This window comes from Macaca thibetana, chromosome 6 (assembly GCF_024542745.1).
Source record: "Macaca thibetana thibetana isolate TM-01 chromosome 6, ASM2454274v1, whole genome shotgun sequence".
Taxonomy (NCBI): domain Eukaryota; kingdom Metazoa; phylum Chordata; class Mammalia; order Primates; family Cercopithecidae; genus Macaca; species Macaca thibetana.
In genome coordinates, this window is record NC_065583.1 from 68,445,209 (window position 1) to 68,460,967 (window position 15,759).

The 15,759-nt window shown below is 42.7% G+C and overlaps 2 protein-coding genes across 3 annotated transcripts in view; both read left to right on the forward strand.

Annotated features, from left to right (window-relative positions):
• Positions 1-15,759, forward strand: part of REEP5 (receptor accessory protein 5) — an 806,416-nt gene that overhangs the window by 534,102 nt on the left and 256,555 nt on the right. The window lies entirely within an intron of this gene.
• MCC (MCC regulator of WNT signaling pathway) overlaps positions 1-15,759 on the forward strand; it is a 475,168-nt gene that overhangs the window by 340,095 nt on the left and 119,314 nt on the right. For both annotated transcript variants that reach the window (XM_050793047.1, XM_050793048.1), the window contains one exon: positions 7,327-7,440. In XM_050793047.1, the coding sequence (XP_050649004.1) occupies positions 7,327-7,440 (114 nt within the window). The remainder of the gene's footprint in view (positions 1-7,326; positions 7,441-15,759) is intronic.

The following is a 15,759-nucleotide window of genomic DNA, read 5'->3' on the forward strand; positions in this document are numbered from 1 at the left end:
AGGTAAAGTGCATGAAGCATGCAGTGTGGAACCTGCCAAAAATATGTGTTCAGTGAAATTGAGTTCTCATTTCTTCCCCTTTGATGAAGAGGTCACTGGATGAGAGAAGTTGGCACTACCCACTGTCATCGCTAAAACATAAGCAAAAATTGTGCATACTTTGTGTCTGGAAAGCAAGTGGCTCATCCAGAAAGACAGAATAGTACAGTAGTCCCCCTGTACCCATGGTGTCAGTTACTTGCAGTCAACTGCAGTCTGAAAATATTAAGTGGAAAATTCCAAAAATAAACAATTGGCAGTTTTGAAATTGCGTGCTGTCATGAGTAGCCTGATGCATTTGCATGTTGGGCTGCTTTGTTCGACCTGGGGAAGGGCTCCGTCCTTTGTCCAGCAGATCTGCACTGTTTGTGCTCGCCACTCATTGGCCAGCTGGGTTATCACATTAAATGCCATGGCATCACAGTGCTTGTATTCAAGTCATCCTTATTTTACATCATAATGGCCCGAAGCATAAGAGTAGCAATGCTGGCATATTGTTAATCATTGGTCTGTTCTATTATTGTGAATCTCTGACTATGAATTAAACTTTATCATAGCTTTGTATGTATAGGAAAAAACATAGTGTATATAGAGTTCAGTACTAACTGAGGTTTCAGGCGTCCACTGCAGGTCTTGGAGCAGATCTCCCTCCATTAAGTGGGGGGACCACTGTAACTCCTGTCATTACTCAGTGGGAAGGGCAATAGAGGCATGCTGGCAGTGAGTGTTAAACGAGCACCTCAAGTAGCCAGACCAAGTTAAGGAGAAAGAGAGGACAAGCACAGTTTACCCCAGATGAACTCACTTCCCAACAAAGCCGGGAAAACTGGCCCAGCCCTCAGCACCATGAGGTGCCTCAGCAGCGCTGTATGTAGATAGGGCCTGTGGGGATGAACTCATTCCTCTGCTTCAGCTGTGGCTGCAGAAGCCTTTGGGCCCTTTGAAGACAGTGCCATTCAAAGCGCAGACTGAAGTCCCAGAAAGATGAATCTAGGCTCCCCACCATTTTATTCAAATCCTGTATTCCTTTTACCAACTGTGTTTCATGGGAAAAACAGTTGTCCCTCAGCAAATCGGGAAGCACAGCTTGCCCTTAGGCCACAGAGTCCTGGCGTGATGAAGGTCAGGGGAGATGGTGCCTGGAGAGTGCCGTGCGCACTGGGTGGTGCAGGCTTGTCTGCTGTGTTTATTGCCAGGGGTAGCAAAATGCAGACGCACCTAATAACCAGAAATACACAGTGACACTCCTGGAGGGGCTCTCATCAGAGTCAGTGGACTGCAGAGTTCAAGGACACCTTATGAAGTGTGAAGCCTTTTGTCACACAGCAGATATGTAACGCAGTAGACATCTATCCACTTAGCAGAGTAGAAACCCCTGGGAGAGCCTGTCATGAGGGCACTGCTCACTTCTCACCTGGGCCCGGCGGGGCCGGACACCTTTCCTCTCAGAGGCTAAGAGGGCTTGTCCTTACAGTCAGTTGAACAGTGAAATTATTTTACTCAGGTTATGTTTTGTCCAAAAATAACCATTTTGACAGCTAGCTTGCAGCCAAATGTCCAGGTGGTTTAGTTTCGTTTGGATACACACGGTAAAATGAATGTGAAGCAGGGCTCAAAACAGCCTAGGGAATTAGGGCATTTTATCTCCAGAAATGTGAGGAATGTATGGATCTATATCCTTCATGCACTAGATCCAGATTTGTATACGAAGTGCCAGGGTCCTATCCAACCTCGTTTAGGCCTCATGTTAAAATTTCACAGAGAACTAAGAGCCCTGGCTGTCAGCTCCTTAAGCCTTAGGATTTCAGCAGAATCTGGCAATGCAGCTATTGGCTTCTTAGTCCTGTGCTATCCACCAGGCGATATGCTTCTCCAGGACAGGACTGTTTTCCTAGTCTGAGTGTCCCTAGCACCTCTGATGGGGCTTGGTTTGCCTGAGAAGGTTGTTGACTTCAAACAAACCCGTTTGTTGAGTGCTTACCTGGTTCCAATCACCATGCGAGTAGCTTTCTGGATGCCATCATTTGTCTTGACACAGCCCTACAACAAAAGGGATTAAATTGTGCAAGGACAGTCCACCAACAAGTGGTATAGCTCAGATTTGAACCCAGGTTCATCTGATTCTGTGAATTAGGATAAGATCAGCTTCATTTGGCAGAAACTCTCAACTTACAGCACTTTGTACAACAGAGGTTTGTTTCTTGCAGCTCTGTAACAGAAGTCTGGGGTTAGGCAGTCCAAAGCTGGTAGGGTGGCTCCACAAAGTTGCTAGGGACTCAGGCACCTTTCTGCTCCCTAGAATCTCAGCTTTGTAGCACAGGATGGCTGCTATAGCTCCATCCATCACATAAGATAGGAAACAGCAAGGATGGACGAAAGGAAAAAGGGTGTGGCCTCTCAAAAAGATTTTCCCATATCTCTCGCACAGTATTTCTGCTTACATCGCGCTGGCCAGAACTTTGTCACATGGCTATACCTAGCTCCAACTGCACTGAAGGATGGGAACTGGGATGTTTTAGCTGAGCAGCAGTATGGCCAGCTAAAAATCAGCATCTGACTCCTGAGGATAAAGAGAAATATATGTTGAGGAAGACACTAACACAGACTCCAAACAGCATGTATTTTCTTTCTCTTTGGTTCATGGAACATTTTCTTTTCATCATACTTCATAGTTCATATTTCTGAATCTCTCACTCAAGTTAGAGGCCATTTGAGAAACCAGAATGTGATTAAAGGGATCCCAAAAATGGGCATAAATATAATTTCCCGTTTATACATACTTGACAATTTTGGTTGCTTTAGTACATTTATCTTTCCAAGATTTAAACCTGCTGTCAGTCCTTTTAAAAATTACCCGGAGGCACTCTTATACACTGTTGGTGGGAATGTAAATTAGGACAACCATTATGGAAAACAGTGTGGAGGTTCCTAAAAAAACCCCTAAAAATAGAACTACCATATGATCCAGTTCCACTACTTGGGTATTTGTTCAAAGGGAAGAAAATCGGCTTATTACAGGAACACCTGTATCCCCATGTTTATTGCAGCACAGTTTACAATAGCCAAGATACGGAGTCGGCCTAAGTGTGCATCATCAGATGAATGGATATAGAGAGTGTGGTACATGTGCACAGTGGAATATTATTCAGCCATAATAAAGAATGAAATCCTGTCATTTGCAGCAATGTGGACAGAACTGGAGGTCATTAAGTGAAATAAGCCAGGCACAGAAAGACAAATATCACATGTTCTTACTCAGGTGGGTGCTAAAAAAGTTGATCTCACAGAGATAGAGAATAGAATGATAGGTACCAGAGGTGGGGAAGAACGTGAGGATAGTAGGGGAGGGATGAAGAGAGAGGTCGGTTAATGGGTACAAACATGCTGTTAGAAGAAATAACTCTGGGTGTTTGGTAGCACAGTAGGGTGACTATAGCTGGCAATAATGTCTATTTCAGAACAGCTAGAAGAAATTTGAAATGTTCCTAGCACAAAGAAATGAAAAATGTTTGTGGTGATGATTATTTTAAATATCCTGATTTGATCATTACACATTGTATGCATGCATCAAAATATCACATGTACCCCGTAAATATGTGTAAATATTATATTTCAGTAAAAAAGTTTTAACTGCCTAGAAGGACCTCTAAACTAAGTTTTTCGTGCTTGCCGACACACAACTACACAAATTCCCTCGTGTAGCATCACTCACAAACACTCTAGGTTTTGAATTTCAGGGATGCCACCAACTCTGCCAGAGAGTGGTGAAACCCCGAAAGAAGGGAGGTTATGGCAGCTTTTGATGACTTGAGTTGGTGATGCAGTGGGACAGGGAGTGCCACTGAAGTCAAACGCACAGAGATCGAGTGTCCAGCACTCCAACTTGTGGTGGGAAGTCCACTCCTCTCCTCTCCTCTCCTACTCAGTCCAGGAGGTCAGGGAGTGGTCTGTCAGCCGATTCTAGGCGGTGTGGCTTGTGGCTGGTTGGTGACTTCTCCCACTCCATCTTCCGCTCTCTCTAGTTGTAGCCTCTGCCGAGGAATTGTCAGTAACAGTAAGAGACATGTTTTCTACTACCTCATTGTTACAGGTTTTCCTTCTATCAGAAGAGCTGGTGGACAGACAGACTGCAGCAAGGAAGCAAAATAACCCTGTACAATGTTTACGCTACAGCCTGCATGTCCAGAAAACAGTCACTTTATTTTATCTTGTCTTTAATACAAACATAACTTCTTTTAGGAAAAAATGCTCATTAAACAAAAAGTACCCAAACAAAAAACAGCTTAAAACCACCCAAAGCCCATCACTAAAATGTGAGAATGCTCTTTCTGGTTTATTTTTCTGTCACAATTTTAGAACTTTTATAATCAGAGAAGATATGTTAAGTAACATTTTCCTCCAAGTAAAAAACTGAAGACTTCTGTCACGTACAACACCACGGAGCCAGAAAAGAGTGCTGTGGCCTTGGCCCTGGTGCTCAGCTGACCATGAGACCTTGAGTAAGCGAGTCAGACTCTGGATTCCAGATCCTCACCTGCAGTTGTGAAGTGGGGGACATCGTACCAAGGTTCTTTTCCCCACCCAGACATCTGTGATGATGACGCATGAGACAGTCTCTGAAACTGGTGTGGGGTCACAGAGCTGACATCGAGTCCAGATGTTTCTTATTGAGGGGCCCATAGATAGATTCCAGAGTGCGTCATCACCATCACTGGGTGGAAAATATGCGTGCATCCCAAACTCATCTCTGCCCTGGTAGAAGGGTCCATTGCATTCATGAGATTCTCAAGGAATCTATTCTCACCTCATACATAGGCACCTTCCATCTAGAGAAATGAAGGGACCTGCCCCCAGTGGGCATCTGACAGCTCTTCCTGGAAATCTGGAGAGCTGGTAGGCCGGAAGGTATTATCACTCCAAGCCTGGTGCTCTCCCCCATGACAGTGACCCATCCTGGACCCCTTTTCCAAGTCTGTGATGGAAGTAAGTACTCTGTGTGTCTCCATCTGGCCCAGTTCATCGAGTCCGTGGGGGAGCATGCAGCATTCTCTCCGCTTTTCCCTCCGGGCTTCCCCTAACCCCTCCAAGCAGCCCTTTTCCCCAGAAGTAGGAGGGGAGATATAACGAGGAAGGAAGCAAGTCTAGGCTCACAGAGCTGGGATCCTTATCCCCACTCCTCAATTTCTTAAAGAACATGTCAGCTCTCACGTATTTTATCCTTCTCGCTGGAGGTGAGGTGGCAAATCCTCTCTCAAGAGTTGGTATAATAGTGTAACATGCCACAGTGTCAGATGCTGAAGGAAAATCCTCAGACTGACAGTTCAGAGGCTGAGGGGGCAACCAACCATCAAAGGGAGTGAATTTGTTCCCTCTCCACCAAACAAACCAATCTCAAAGAGATTATACAATGGGAACACTGTGGTATTTGTACTGAGAAGTCTTCACACAAAACGTTGTATCTGAAACCCACAGTGACCTTTTCCAAGCCGCCCTAGCCCTACATCAGAAGACAAATACTGCCAGATTGCCTGACATTTTCTTTTTTTTAATTTTAAGCATTCCTGGTTTCAAATCAGCTATTGATCTGTTGGTTTGCTGCTCCAATGCAATTAAGTGAAGTCGCATTTACTGCTATTAGAGTCTAACAAAAACAACTGCTTTGAAACCCCACACTCTACCTTGTATCTGCTTCTCCCTCACTCACCACGCACCCAACCCTCACCCCAAAGCCTGTCAGCCAACATGCTGTGTGTGGAGGGCAGGTTGCAGAAAAGCACATTTTTCTAAGCCTCAAATGAGAATCTTCAAAGTTGAGTTATGTACCGTTGTCCTGTGTCCGTCTTTAAAGATCGAATGTATTTGCTCACTTCTTACTTGAACTTCTTCTTGGCAAAGACTACAAAAAGCCTATAAAGCCAGGGGATGGTTTGTTCTGATTCCAGTTGTTCACCCAAATGTAGTATGGAATTCAGCGAGGGGATAGTCTGAGCTCCACCTGGAATGGAAAGTTTCAAGGTTTCAAAGGAGGTTTCAGGGTGTTGCTTTGGGACCAGTGTGTTGAACGGGTCTTAAAAATAGTTCCATCCGTCAGCCTGAAAAGTCACAGAAGGCACACGTGTGGTAGGTGTGTGTGCAGCCGAAGTCCAGTCTTTAGAACTTGAAAGTTGAACAGATTGAGATTCTGGATGTACGTGGGCCTCCTATTAATCTGTTGAAGAACATTCTTTCTACTTCAGTTTTTTTTTTTTTGAGACGGAGTCTCCCTCTGTCGCCCAGGCTGGAGTGCAGTGGCCGGATCTCAGCTCACTGCAAGCTCCGCCTCCCGGGTTTACGCCATTCTCCTGCCTCAGCCTCCCGAGTAGCTGGGACTACAGGCACCCACCACCTCACCCGGCTAGTTTTTTGTATTTTTTTAGTAGAGATGGGATTTCACCGTGTTAGCCAGGATGGTCTCGATCTCCTGACCTCGTGATCCACCCGTCTTGGCCTCCCAAAGTGCTGGGATTACAGGCTTGAGCCACCACGCCCGGCCTCTACTTCAGTTAAACCAGAGAAATGGCTGGGGAAAGATACCTCAGTTGATCCTTCATTTGTCTTTTCACAGCATGATTTGTCAGAGTTCTGGTGATGCTCCTGAAAGAGGGCTTGCTAGCACATAAGAAGCATCTGGCCAGTACAGCCTCTCGGGGAAAGTGGGGAGGGAAAGAGGAGGGAAGAACCAACAAGAAAATAAATGGGTCAACTGTACAAGGAGACCATTTGAAAAATGAGCTCTGCTGCTTTTTTTTTTTTTTTTAAATAATGCTCAGTCCCTGTCTGGCTGTCATACATGCAGCAATTTAGATGACTGGATTCCAAAAAACCGAATTGCCCTATTCAGCTTTCGTATTTTCTGAAGGTGAAAATTAATGTGGTTCTGCATTTTCTTGCATCTCATGATAAGAGTCAGGCAGCTCCACTTCAGCTGTCATGCTCATCCTCACTGAGTAACTTGGGGAAAGCCATTGGAAAGAGAAGTTTTGTTCTCTGGCCTGATTATACCATCCAAAATTAGGTCCCATGGCCCACACATAATATTTAGGGTGACCATATAACCCAGCTTGCTGGTAGCACACCTGATTTATGTCTTTTGTCCGCAAGAAGGTAATGAAGGTAAGGTAACACTTACCTTCATTCTCAAAAGTGTTGCTTTTTGGATGATAGGCTTTTTATTTGGTTATGCTAGTTGCGGGAATGAAGGGAAGGAAATGCATCTCTGCTACAATAATCTCCTTTCTGTCACCACAGCTCCATTCGGCAGCCCTGGCATCACTAAAGGGAGATATAGTGGAACTTAATAAACGTCTCCAGCAAACAGAGAGGGAACGGGACCTTCTGGAAAAGAAATTGGCCAAGGCACAGGTAAGGAATCTGGAAAGGTTTTTGTTTTTGTTTTTGTTTTGTTAATTTTTTTTTAATATTTAATTTTAAGATAAAACATGGGTACAGAAATTCCCACAAAACATATTACAGCTTTATCAGCAAATACTCCGTCTTGGTCTACTCTGGCTGCTGTAACAAATACCATAGATTTGTGGCTTAAACAACATTTATTTCTCACAGTTCCAGTAGCTACGAAGTCCAAGGTGCCTACCGAGGGATCCCTTCCAGATGGCTACCTTTTTTTTTTTTTTTTTTTTTGAGGCAGAGTCTTGCTCTGTCACCCAAGCTGGAGTGTGGTGGCACGATCATGACTCACTGCAGCCTCACCTTTCCATGCTGAATCTGTCCTCACACCACAGCCTCCCAAGTAGCTGGGTCTACCAACTAATTTTTTGTGTTTTCTGTAGAGATGGAGTTTCGCCATGTTGTCCAGGCTGGTCTTGAACTGCTGAGCTCAAGTGGTCCTATTGCCTTGGCCTTCTAAAGTGCTGGGATTACAGGCATGAACCATCGTGCCTGGCCTTTTAATTACCTTGTTAATATTAATTTTATTCCTTTGCTTTGATTTTTCAAGGACATCTATCATTTGTATGTTACATCATCTTTGCCTATCTTTATCTGTGACTATCTTAAATATTTTAAATCTTTTTTAATTTAATTTTTTCTTTTCCTTTTCTCTTGGGGCATTATATGTTGTTTTTAGCCTTTCTTTTTTGACTTCTATTGTAGTCATCATTTCTGAAATGCATTTTCATTTTATTTCTAACTCTTTTCTCACTTCTGAATTTTTCTAATTCCTAATGTTCTTTTCTGTCTCATGTCTTTTAGTTTATTTTGAAATAGTAGGCTATTATCTGGAGTGTTTTTGTTTGGGGGATTTTGTTTTTGGTCTGTGTTGTGGCATGCTTTTATGGTTTATAAGGATGATCTGCCCTTATTTTGTATAACTTTGTATGGGATTTATTTTGTATAACTTAGTATGGGATTTGACGTCAGTATCTTTCTGTTTTTCATTTTCATGTGAAAAATAATTTCCTTGAACTTTCAGGAGGCAGGGTTTAAAATGGCTTTCTAAAGTGTTTAGAACCTAGCCTTCTGTTGTTTTCTTGTCAAAAATGGCAGCCTGCTTTCTGTCACTATCTGACTCTGTTCCTTTTACCTGCTTTTATCTGGCCCTTTTCTTTCCTTTGTCTCTATTATTCCCATCCTGTTCAATTTTGTTTCCACTCCCAGCAGTTTCTCTTTCTGGAAGACAGGGGCAGTCTTCCAAAGTTCACAGGGACTAGCCTACGTTAGCCTCTTCAAATTTTACTGTGGGCCCCTTGCACTGACTCTTTGGTCAGGCAAAACCCCTCCTAGTTTTAGCTACTATTCTCCAATTGGGCATTCTTACTTTCCTGTGAATTCCTTTTGGTTTTTTAGGGGTTTTCCAGTTCTCAGATACATCAACCTTGTTTCCCTCTGATTTTCCCCATGCTTATGCCACTCAGATCTTGTGGATGATGTTGGTTTATTCTTACCTGCTTGTATTTTGTTTTTCAATAGCCTACCTTGTCTCCAAGCTTTGGGCTTTATACTGTGTACGTGCTTTGTTTATTTTTATGTGGGAATGCAGAGAAATTTTAATACCAGGCTGCTATAGCCGTCTTTCCAGAATGACCTATGGAAAATTTTTGGAAACTTTCATGTCTCATAATCAAAGACCTTGAGTAGAGGGAAAAGATTCTCTGTATTTAAGATCATCCACCGTCACATTTGACGAGCATCTGAAGGAGATTAACTTGATTACCCAAAGATAAATGAGTAGCTCAGCAAGGCCACCTGTGCCTTTTCTCACTATAGGATGTTATACATGACAAAAATTTTCAGTTTTTACTTAGACGAAAATGTTACTTAGAATATTTTCCCTCTGATTATAAAAGTAATAAAATTGTGATAGAAAAAACTAGAAAGCATTAGAATATTTCGGTGGTGGTCTCTGAACAGAAATTTTTTTAGTGCTTTTTTTGTTTTACAGTGTTTTTGTAAGAGAAAATAGTTGTTTTTATATTTAAAAACAACAAAATGGTGGTGACTATTTTCTAATTTACACCCACCCAAAGCCAGCCATCATTACCAATTCTTATTGATGAGAATTTGTTTAAAGAAAGAAAATTGTGAATGCATTTAATTGGAAGCTGGCATGTACAGCAGTCTTGGATTTTTAAAAGTGACCAGAAAGGTATTCATTAAAATTTAAGCCTACAAAGACAGCTTTTACAGAGGATGGTAAGAGGATAATGGAAAATTTTTTCTCTAAGTCAAGGATTGATTCAGCTCTTTTTTTACTTGTGGTCAAGCCATCCTCATGTAATAGCTTTTGATGACTGATTTTACCCTTGATGATAATGGCCACATCATAGAACCATTTATTGACTCTCTTATTTGCGTTCTTAAGTGAAATAGATTTAAAAATTACTCTCTGCTCCTCTCACTGGAGATTTCTTCCCAGTTCATATACTGGAACCTAGGGAAGAGAACGTGGAAAAAAAACTCAGACTTAGATCTTTAAAAACATGAAATTTACGCAAGAAAAATATAAGAACAATGAAATGACTGTGCCACATTTTCTGTGTTATATGCCTTGGTAAAAGATTCATGTTTGAGGCTTTACCGGATTGTGGAAGAGCAAATTCATGTGTAAATTTATGCTGTGTGGCTCTAGTAAGTTTTACCAGCTCTCTAAATATTATAGTGCCGTGATTAAACTAAAATGTAAAATGTAAACGGCAGTTATGTTCAACAGACATTACCAAGAGAGCTGCAACATCTGTTGAGTCATTATTAAAGGTGACACTGGAACTGGTTGAATAAAAGAAGGTGTCTTATATATGCTCATGACATCAACCTGCAGGTAGAGTTTTGAGAATAGTGATATGAAGGGAAGAACCCAATATCAATGTGATGGGGAAGACGAAGTGCTTCTGTATTTTCTATTGCTGTATAATAAATTGCCATAAACTTACCGGCTGAATACAGCACACCCCTATCCTCCCAAATTGAATAGGGGCACAGCCATGCACCAACATTCCATAGCCCAGTGGCTACTGAGCCTGTGGGAAACTGGCTAAGATCATATATAGTGCTGATTTGACGCTTTCAGCATATTTGCTGTTTATTTAGTACCAACAATTATTTTAAATTACTGCATTTTTAAGTACTTCAGAAGCAGATATGTCAAACAAGCTTATGAACCCCTTTAAAATCGGTGAGCAGTAATGTGGAACACTTTCTAAGCTCTTTATCTTTGGAAAGCAAGTCTCCTGAATTTTCTACCTCTTGGCATTCAGGAAGAGAACACACACAGTTTTCCTTAAGTGAAATGGAGAGAGTTTTCTCTTTTTCTCTTGTTTTCTGAGATAACTTTTATGAGATGTAGTCGGCATGTATTTTTGTTAGGATCGCCTCATTCCATTCCTTTCCTATTTGTTTATGCTTCTCTTTGGTAAACTACTCCAGCTGCTTTGCTCCTTAATGGCATTTCCATTTGTGTTGGTGCCTCTTTGTTTAGCTGGCCCACTTTCCCCTTAGCGAGGGAACCTGGGCAAGAACTTAAGAGTGAGGGTGGAAATACCCCGAATAGTGTTAGTTGTGACAAATCCTGTGTGACCTTGAGAGGGTAACATTGCTTGTTAGCATATTTTAAAAGGGAGTGGTAGTAACCTCCTTCACAGGATGGTTGAGAGGGTTAACAAATTAATGATGGCATTGCATTTTCCCAGAACCTAGTTCATAATGCTCTTAGGTTTGACAGCTGACACTAATGCGATGATTAAAGATCAGTGGCCTCAGTGGAGTAAGATAAAACCCGGTGAAGAACATTAACAAAACCATAAAGCTGCTTAGCATCACCACATTGCACAGGGTTTTTCCAACAGGGGCTCAAGTTCTCAGGCCAGACTGTCTCAAGGCTGACTCAGGGCTTTATCCCTGGATTGCGCCATAGCAGGGATGAGCCTAAAGGATTTTATTCTCAGTGGTTTAAATGACGATGTTGCTTGTTTTTATTACACATTTTTGCATATTGGCAATTTCACCAATTTATGTGGCTAGACACAAGTATTTATGTGAATGTTTAATTTGCTCCATCATCATGATAGGAAAGCTAAGATCTCAAGAAGAAACTCCGGGTATATATTAAGTGCCAGATGAAATTTGGGAAAAACAAAATTTCATCATATCCAGTGTCAATCATTTTTTTCTTTTCCTTTCAAACTGAAAGTCTGTAGTTGTGAGACAAATCTAGACTCCTAATGATAATGGCCTCCAGAAATTAATGGCAGGCAAGACGCTGCAACCACAGGCTTTCTGGCTTTGTGGCACTGTACCTTCAGTCAAAAACTGAATACGGGCTGGGAGGAGGAAGAACCCTGGATGCAATTACCTGTAATGATAGAAAAAAAAAAAAAAAAAAAAAGCAGTAGCATGTTATTTGAGACCCATTTTTATTTTGTTCAGCTGAAATTATGTGAGGTGTCTCTGTCCAATAGAGAGAAGAAGATAGTCTCTAACTTACAAGTTGTAGTAGAAGAAACTGCCTTTGGTCCCAGAGGCTGCTAAGTAAATTATCACTGAATAATTGACTTTGGAAGCTAAAGTTGGCTTGTTGGAAGCTGGAGAGACTTTGAATTCCCTGTTTTCCACCCCCTTGTGTCTCCTTTTCTGTTTTTATCCTCTCTGGGGGTAGAAGAGAGAGCTCTTTGGGCTTTCCTAACTCTCTTTGGTATTATAAGACCTAACATTCATGCTTCCTGGAGTTCACAGAGGCGTTTCAGGGTCTGAGACCAAGGTACCACCTAAGATCCTTAGGTAAATGGTGAAGAGGATGTAAGCCCACAGGTCAGGGAGCTGGAGGAGGAAGACATAGAGGAGAGAGGATTGTGGCTGCAAACAGCTTCAATGCCTTGATGGCAAAAACAGGAATCGGAGAGGTATTTGTTACCTGGGTTACAGGAAATAAATCAGTTGCTTCACATTAAGTCTGTTTTCTCATCTACAAAATGATGGTGTCAAGCTATGCAGTGAAAACAAATAGTTTCGAATATTCAGTGGCCTAAGATATCAAAGATTGATTTCTTGTTTTCTATTGGGAGCTCACTGGACCTGGCAGGGAACTCTGTGCTGTATTGTCCCTACCCAGGCTTCCAAGCTGAGGGCCTCTACCATCTGGAATGTCGTTAGTGGCCATGGCCCGGGAAAGGGAATGTGGCAAGCCCGACAGGAGCTCTTAAAGGCTTCTAGGCAAAATGGTATATTCATTCATATCTTACTGGCCAAAATAAGTGGCATGGCCATATTTAGCTTCAAGCAGGAGAAGCATAATCCTACCATGTGCATGGATGGCAAACCAGAGGCTTGGTGCCACAGGGGTACTTGTTATACCATGTAGTGGTCCTGGTGGATGGAGCATCATGTACCTAAGAAAATAATGGGGAGAAATGAAAACGATTCAGAAAAAAAATGTGCTAGGGAAATCATTTAAAAAATGGGTGGGTCTTCTATCAATTTTCTGAAAGTCTATATTGTACTTAATTTTTTAACTTAAAAATTGGAAAACTTATGCAAATGTTAAGTAGTAATTATAGAAGAGAACTTCTTTTCTGTTTGGTTGTTGTCATTGTGTTACCTTCCTGAATGAGGCCATGCGGGAACACGTACTCCTAGGTGACTCTTACGTAGAGGTGCAGTGTTGAGCTTGTCCTAACCTATTTCCTTATTAAACAGAACACCTGAAATCATACACCATCCAGGGTTAAAAAGTGCTCTCCCAGGGCCGGGCGCAGTGCCTCATGCCTGTAATCCAGCACTTTGGGAGGCTGAGGCAGACAAATCATTTGAGGTCAGGAGTTCAAGACTGGCCCGGCCAACATAGTGAAATCCCATCTCTACTAAAAATACAAAATTTAGCTGGGCCTGGTGGCATACCCCTGTAATCCCAGCTACTCGGGAGGCTGAGGCATGAGAATCACTTGAACCTGGGAGGCGGAGGTTGCAGTGAGCTGAGATGACTCCATTGCACTCCAGCCTGGGCGACAGAGCGAGACTCCATCTCAAAAAAACAAAAAGTGTTCTCCCAGGTCATGAAAACTCAAGGTGATGAGAGGCAACAGGTCAGTAACGAACTAGAGTGTGGGGACAGGAGTGGACCTCACTTTAACAGGCTGCTCCTGCCTATGTGGGAGGTCGCCAGGACAGGAAGGCCAGTGATGGTACACAGAATGGCTTTGTCTGCCCTGCCTGCCACCTGCTCATCTTCCACTTTTGCTGCACTAAAGTGCCACATTCCCAGGGTTGACTCATGAGCAGCTAGATGGGTGCTCTTGGGCAAGGGTGTTGGCCGGGCGCAGTGGCTCACGTCTGTAATCCCAGCACGTTGGGAGGCTGAGGCAGGCGGATCACAAGGTCAGGAGATCGAGACCATCCTGGCTAACATGGTGAAACCCTGTCTCTACTAAAAAAAAAAAAAATACAAAAAAATTAGCCGGGCATGGTGTCAGGCGCCTATAGTCCCAGCTACTCGGGAGGCTGAGGCGGGAGAATGGCATGAACCCGGGAGGCGGAGCTTGCAGTGAGCAGAGATCACGCCACTGCACTCCAGCCTGGGCAAGAGCGCGAGACTTCATCTCAAAAAAAAAAAGAAAAGAAAAAATGAACAAGGGTGTTGTGTTGGTTCTTTTGGCTTTTGCAGGTGATGGCTTGTTTCCTCCTGTGCTGTTGCCCTGTGGGATTTGCTCCGCTTTTCCCTGCACTACAGCTTGGAAATGCTCAGCGGATTTTCACTGAGCTTTGAGATCAGTGGTTCAGCTTCTTTGGCTGGGTACAGTGAGTGTGCACAAATGAGTGAAGCATGTTTAATAAGAGGATGTTGATGTGTAGAGACGAACCTTGAGCAGTGGCTTCTCGGTCATTGATACAGCCACCGGCTAGGAGTCTGTTTTGATAATTATTTTCTGGTATTCTCTTTTCACTGGGGAAAGAATCCCCAGGATGCCATCCTAGTATCTCTTCTTCTCCCCACCCTTCCACTTCTATCCCTGTTTCTTGTTCTCCTGAAGAGAAGTCTGGCGTTCTTTCAGTCCACTGTAAGCTGTGACCACAGTTACCTTCAACATGTATTGTAATCACTTCCCCTGTAGCTCCCAGCACAGTCTCATTTAAGAAATGTCTGATATGTGTAGAGGAAGCATTACATTATAGTATTACATCATATGCTATTTCTTAAAAACTTACGGAAAAATATAGGAATGTAAACTGAATACCTTTGCCCTTAGCTAAAAGAGTTTTTTTTTCCCTCCAATATATTCTTGTTACTTCTTCTAAATGAGTGCTTGAGCTCCAAATATACATCAAATCTTTTTTTTCTTTATCTAGCTACAAGCCCTATTCCATCTGACTGAATCACCAGGCTTCATGTTGCCTCTTGTTCTTGCAGGTATTCTCCAGGCAGGCTTCCCAGTTAGAGGCAGGGGAAAGATGGTGCAATACCAGACAGCACGCTCTCCCTCTCCATCTGGTATCCTGGGCAGCCTCACAGGGTCTTTTTTTTTTTTTCTTTTCTTTTCTTTTTTTTTTTTTTTTAAGTGAAAGCAGGTTTATTAGAGAAACAAAAGAATGGCTGGAATGGCTGCTCCATAGGCAGAGCAGCAGCAAGGGCTGCTGATTGGCCAGGATCACATCTTTTAGGCAGTTCACATCAGTCAGTAGGGATGCCAAAGGGTGGTCTTTTGGTGGTTATCAATTGCTGGTGTGCCTTTCTCTATACAGACCCTTGAACATCTTCATTGTTCATTGGACTTTGTAGTTTCTTGTCAGCCCAGGTGGTGGTAGTGGCCTGTTGACCTGTAAGGACTTCAAACAAGGAAATATGAGTGGGGAAATAAGGGAAAGTGAGAGCTCATTGAGTGTGTAAGTGGAAATGTTTCACAGTAATTTGTAGCCCTAGAGAACTGAATATGGAAAACCAAAGAGGAGGAACAAGCAACATGGGAACATAGGAGTCACTGCATTGATGAGATCCAGGTCAGAGACAGAATTTTATCCTACAGTCACACTAAGATCTGGAACTGGTGACCTGCATGAGAGTGTCCACTACATCTGTACATGTTCATACAATATGAACACACACACACACACACACACACACACACTCTGAGGTTGGGAACAGAGGCTAATAGCAAGAGCTTATAGATGTGCTGCAGGTCTGAGAGGAACAGTGTTCTCTTCTTGGTATGTTCAGAGAAATATAAGCTCTTTCATTTA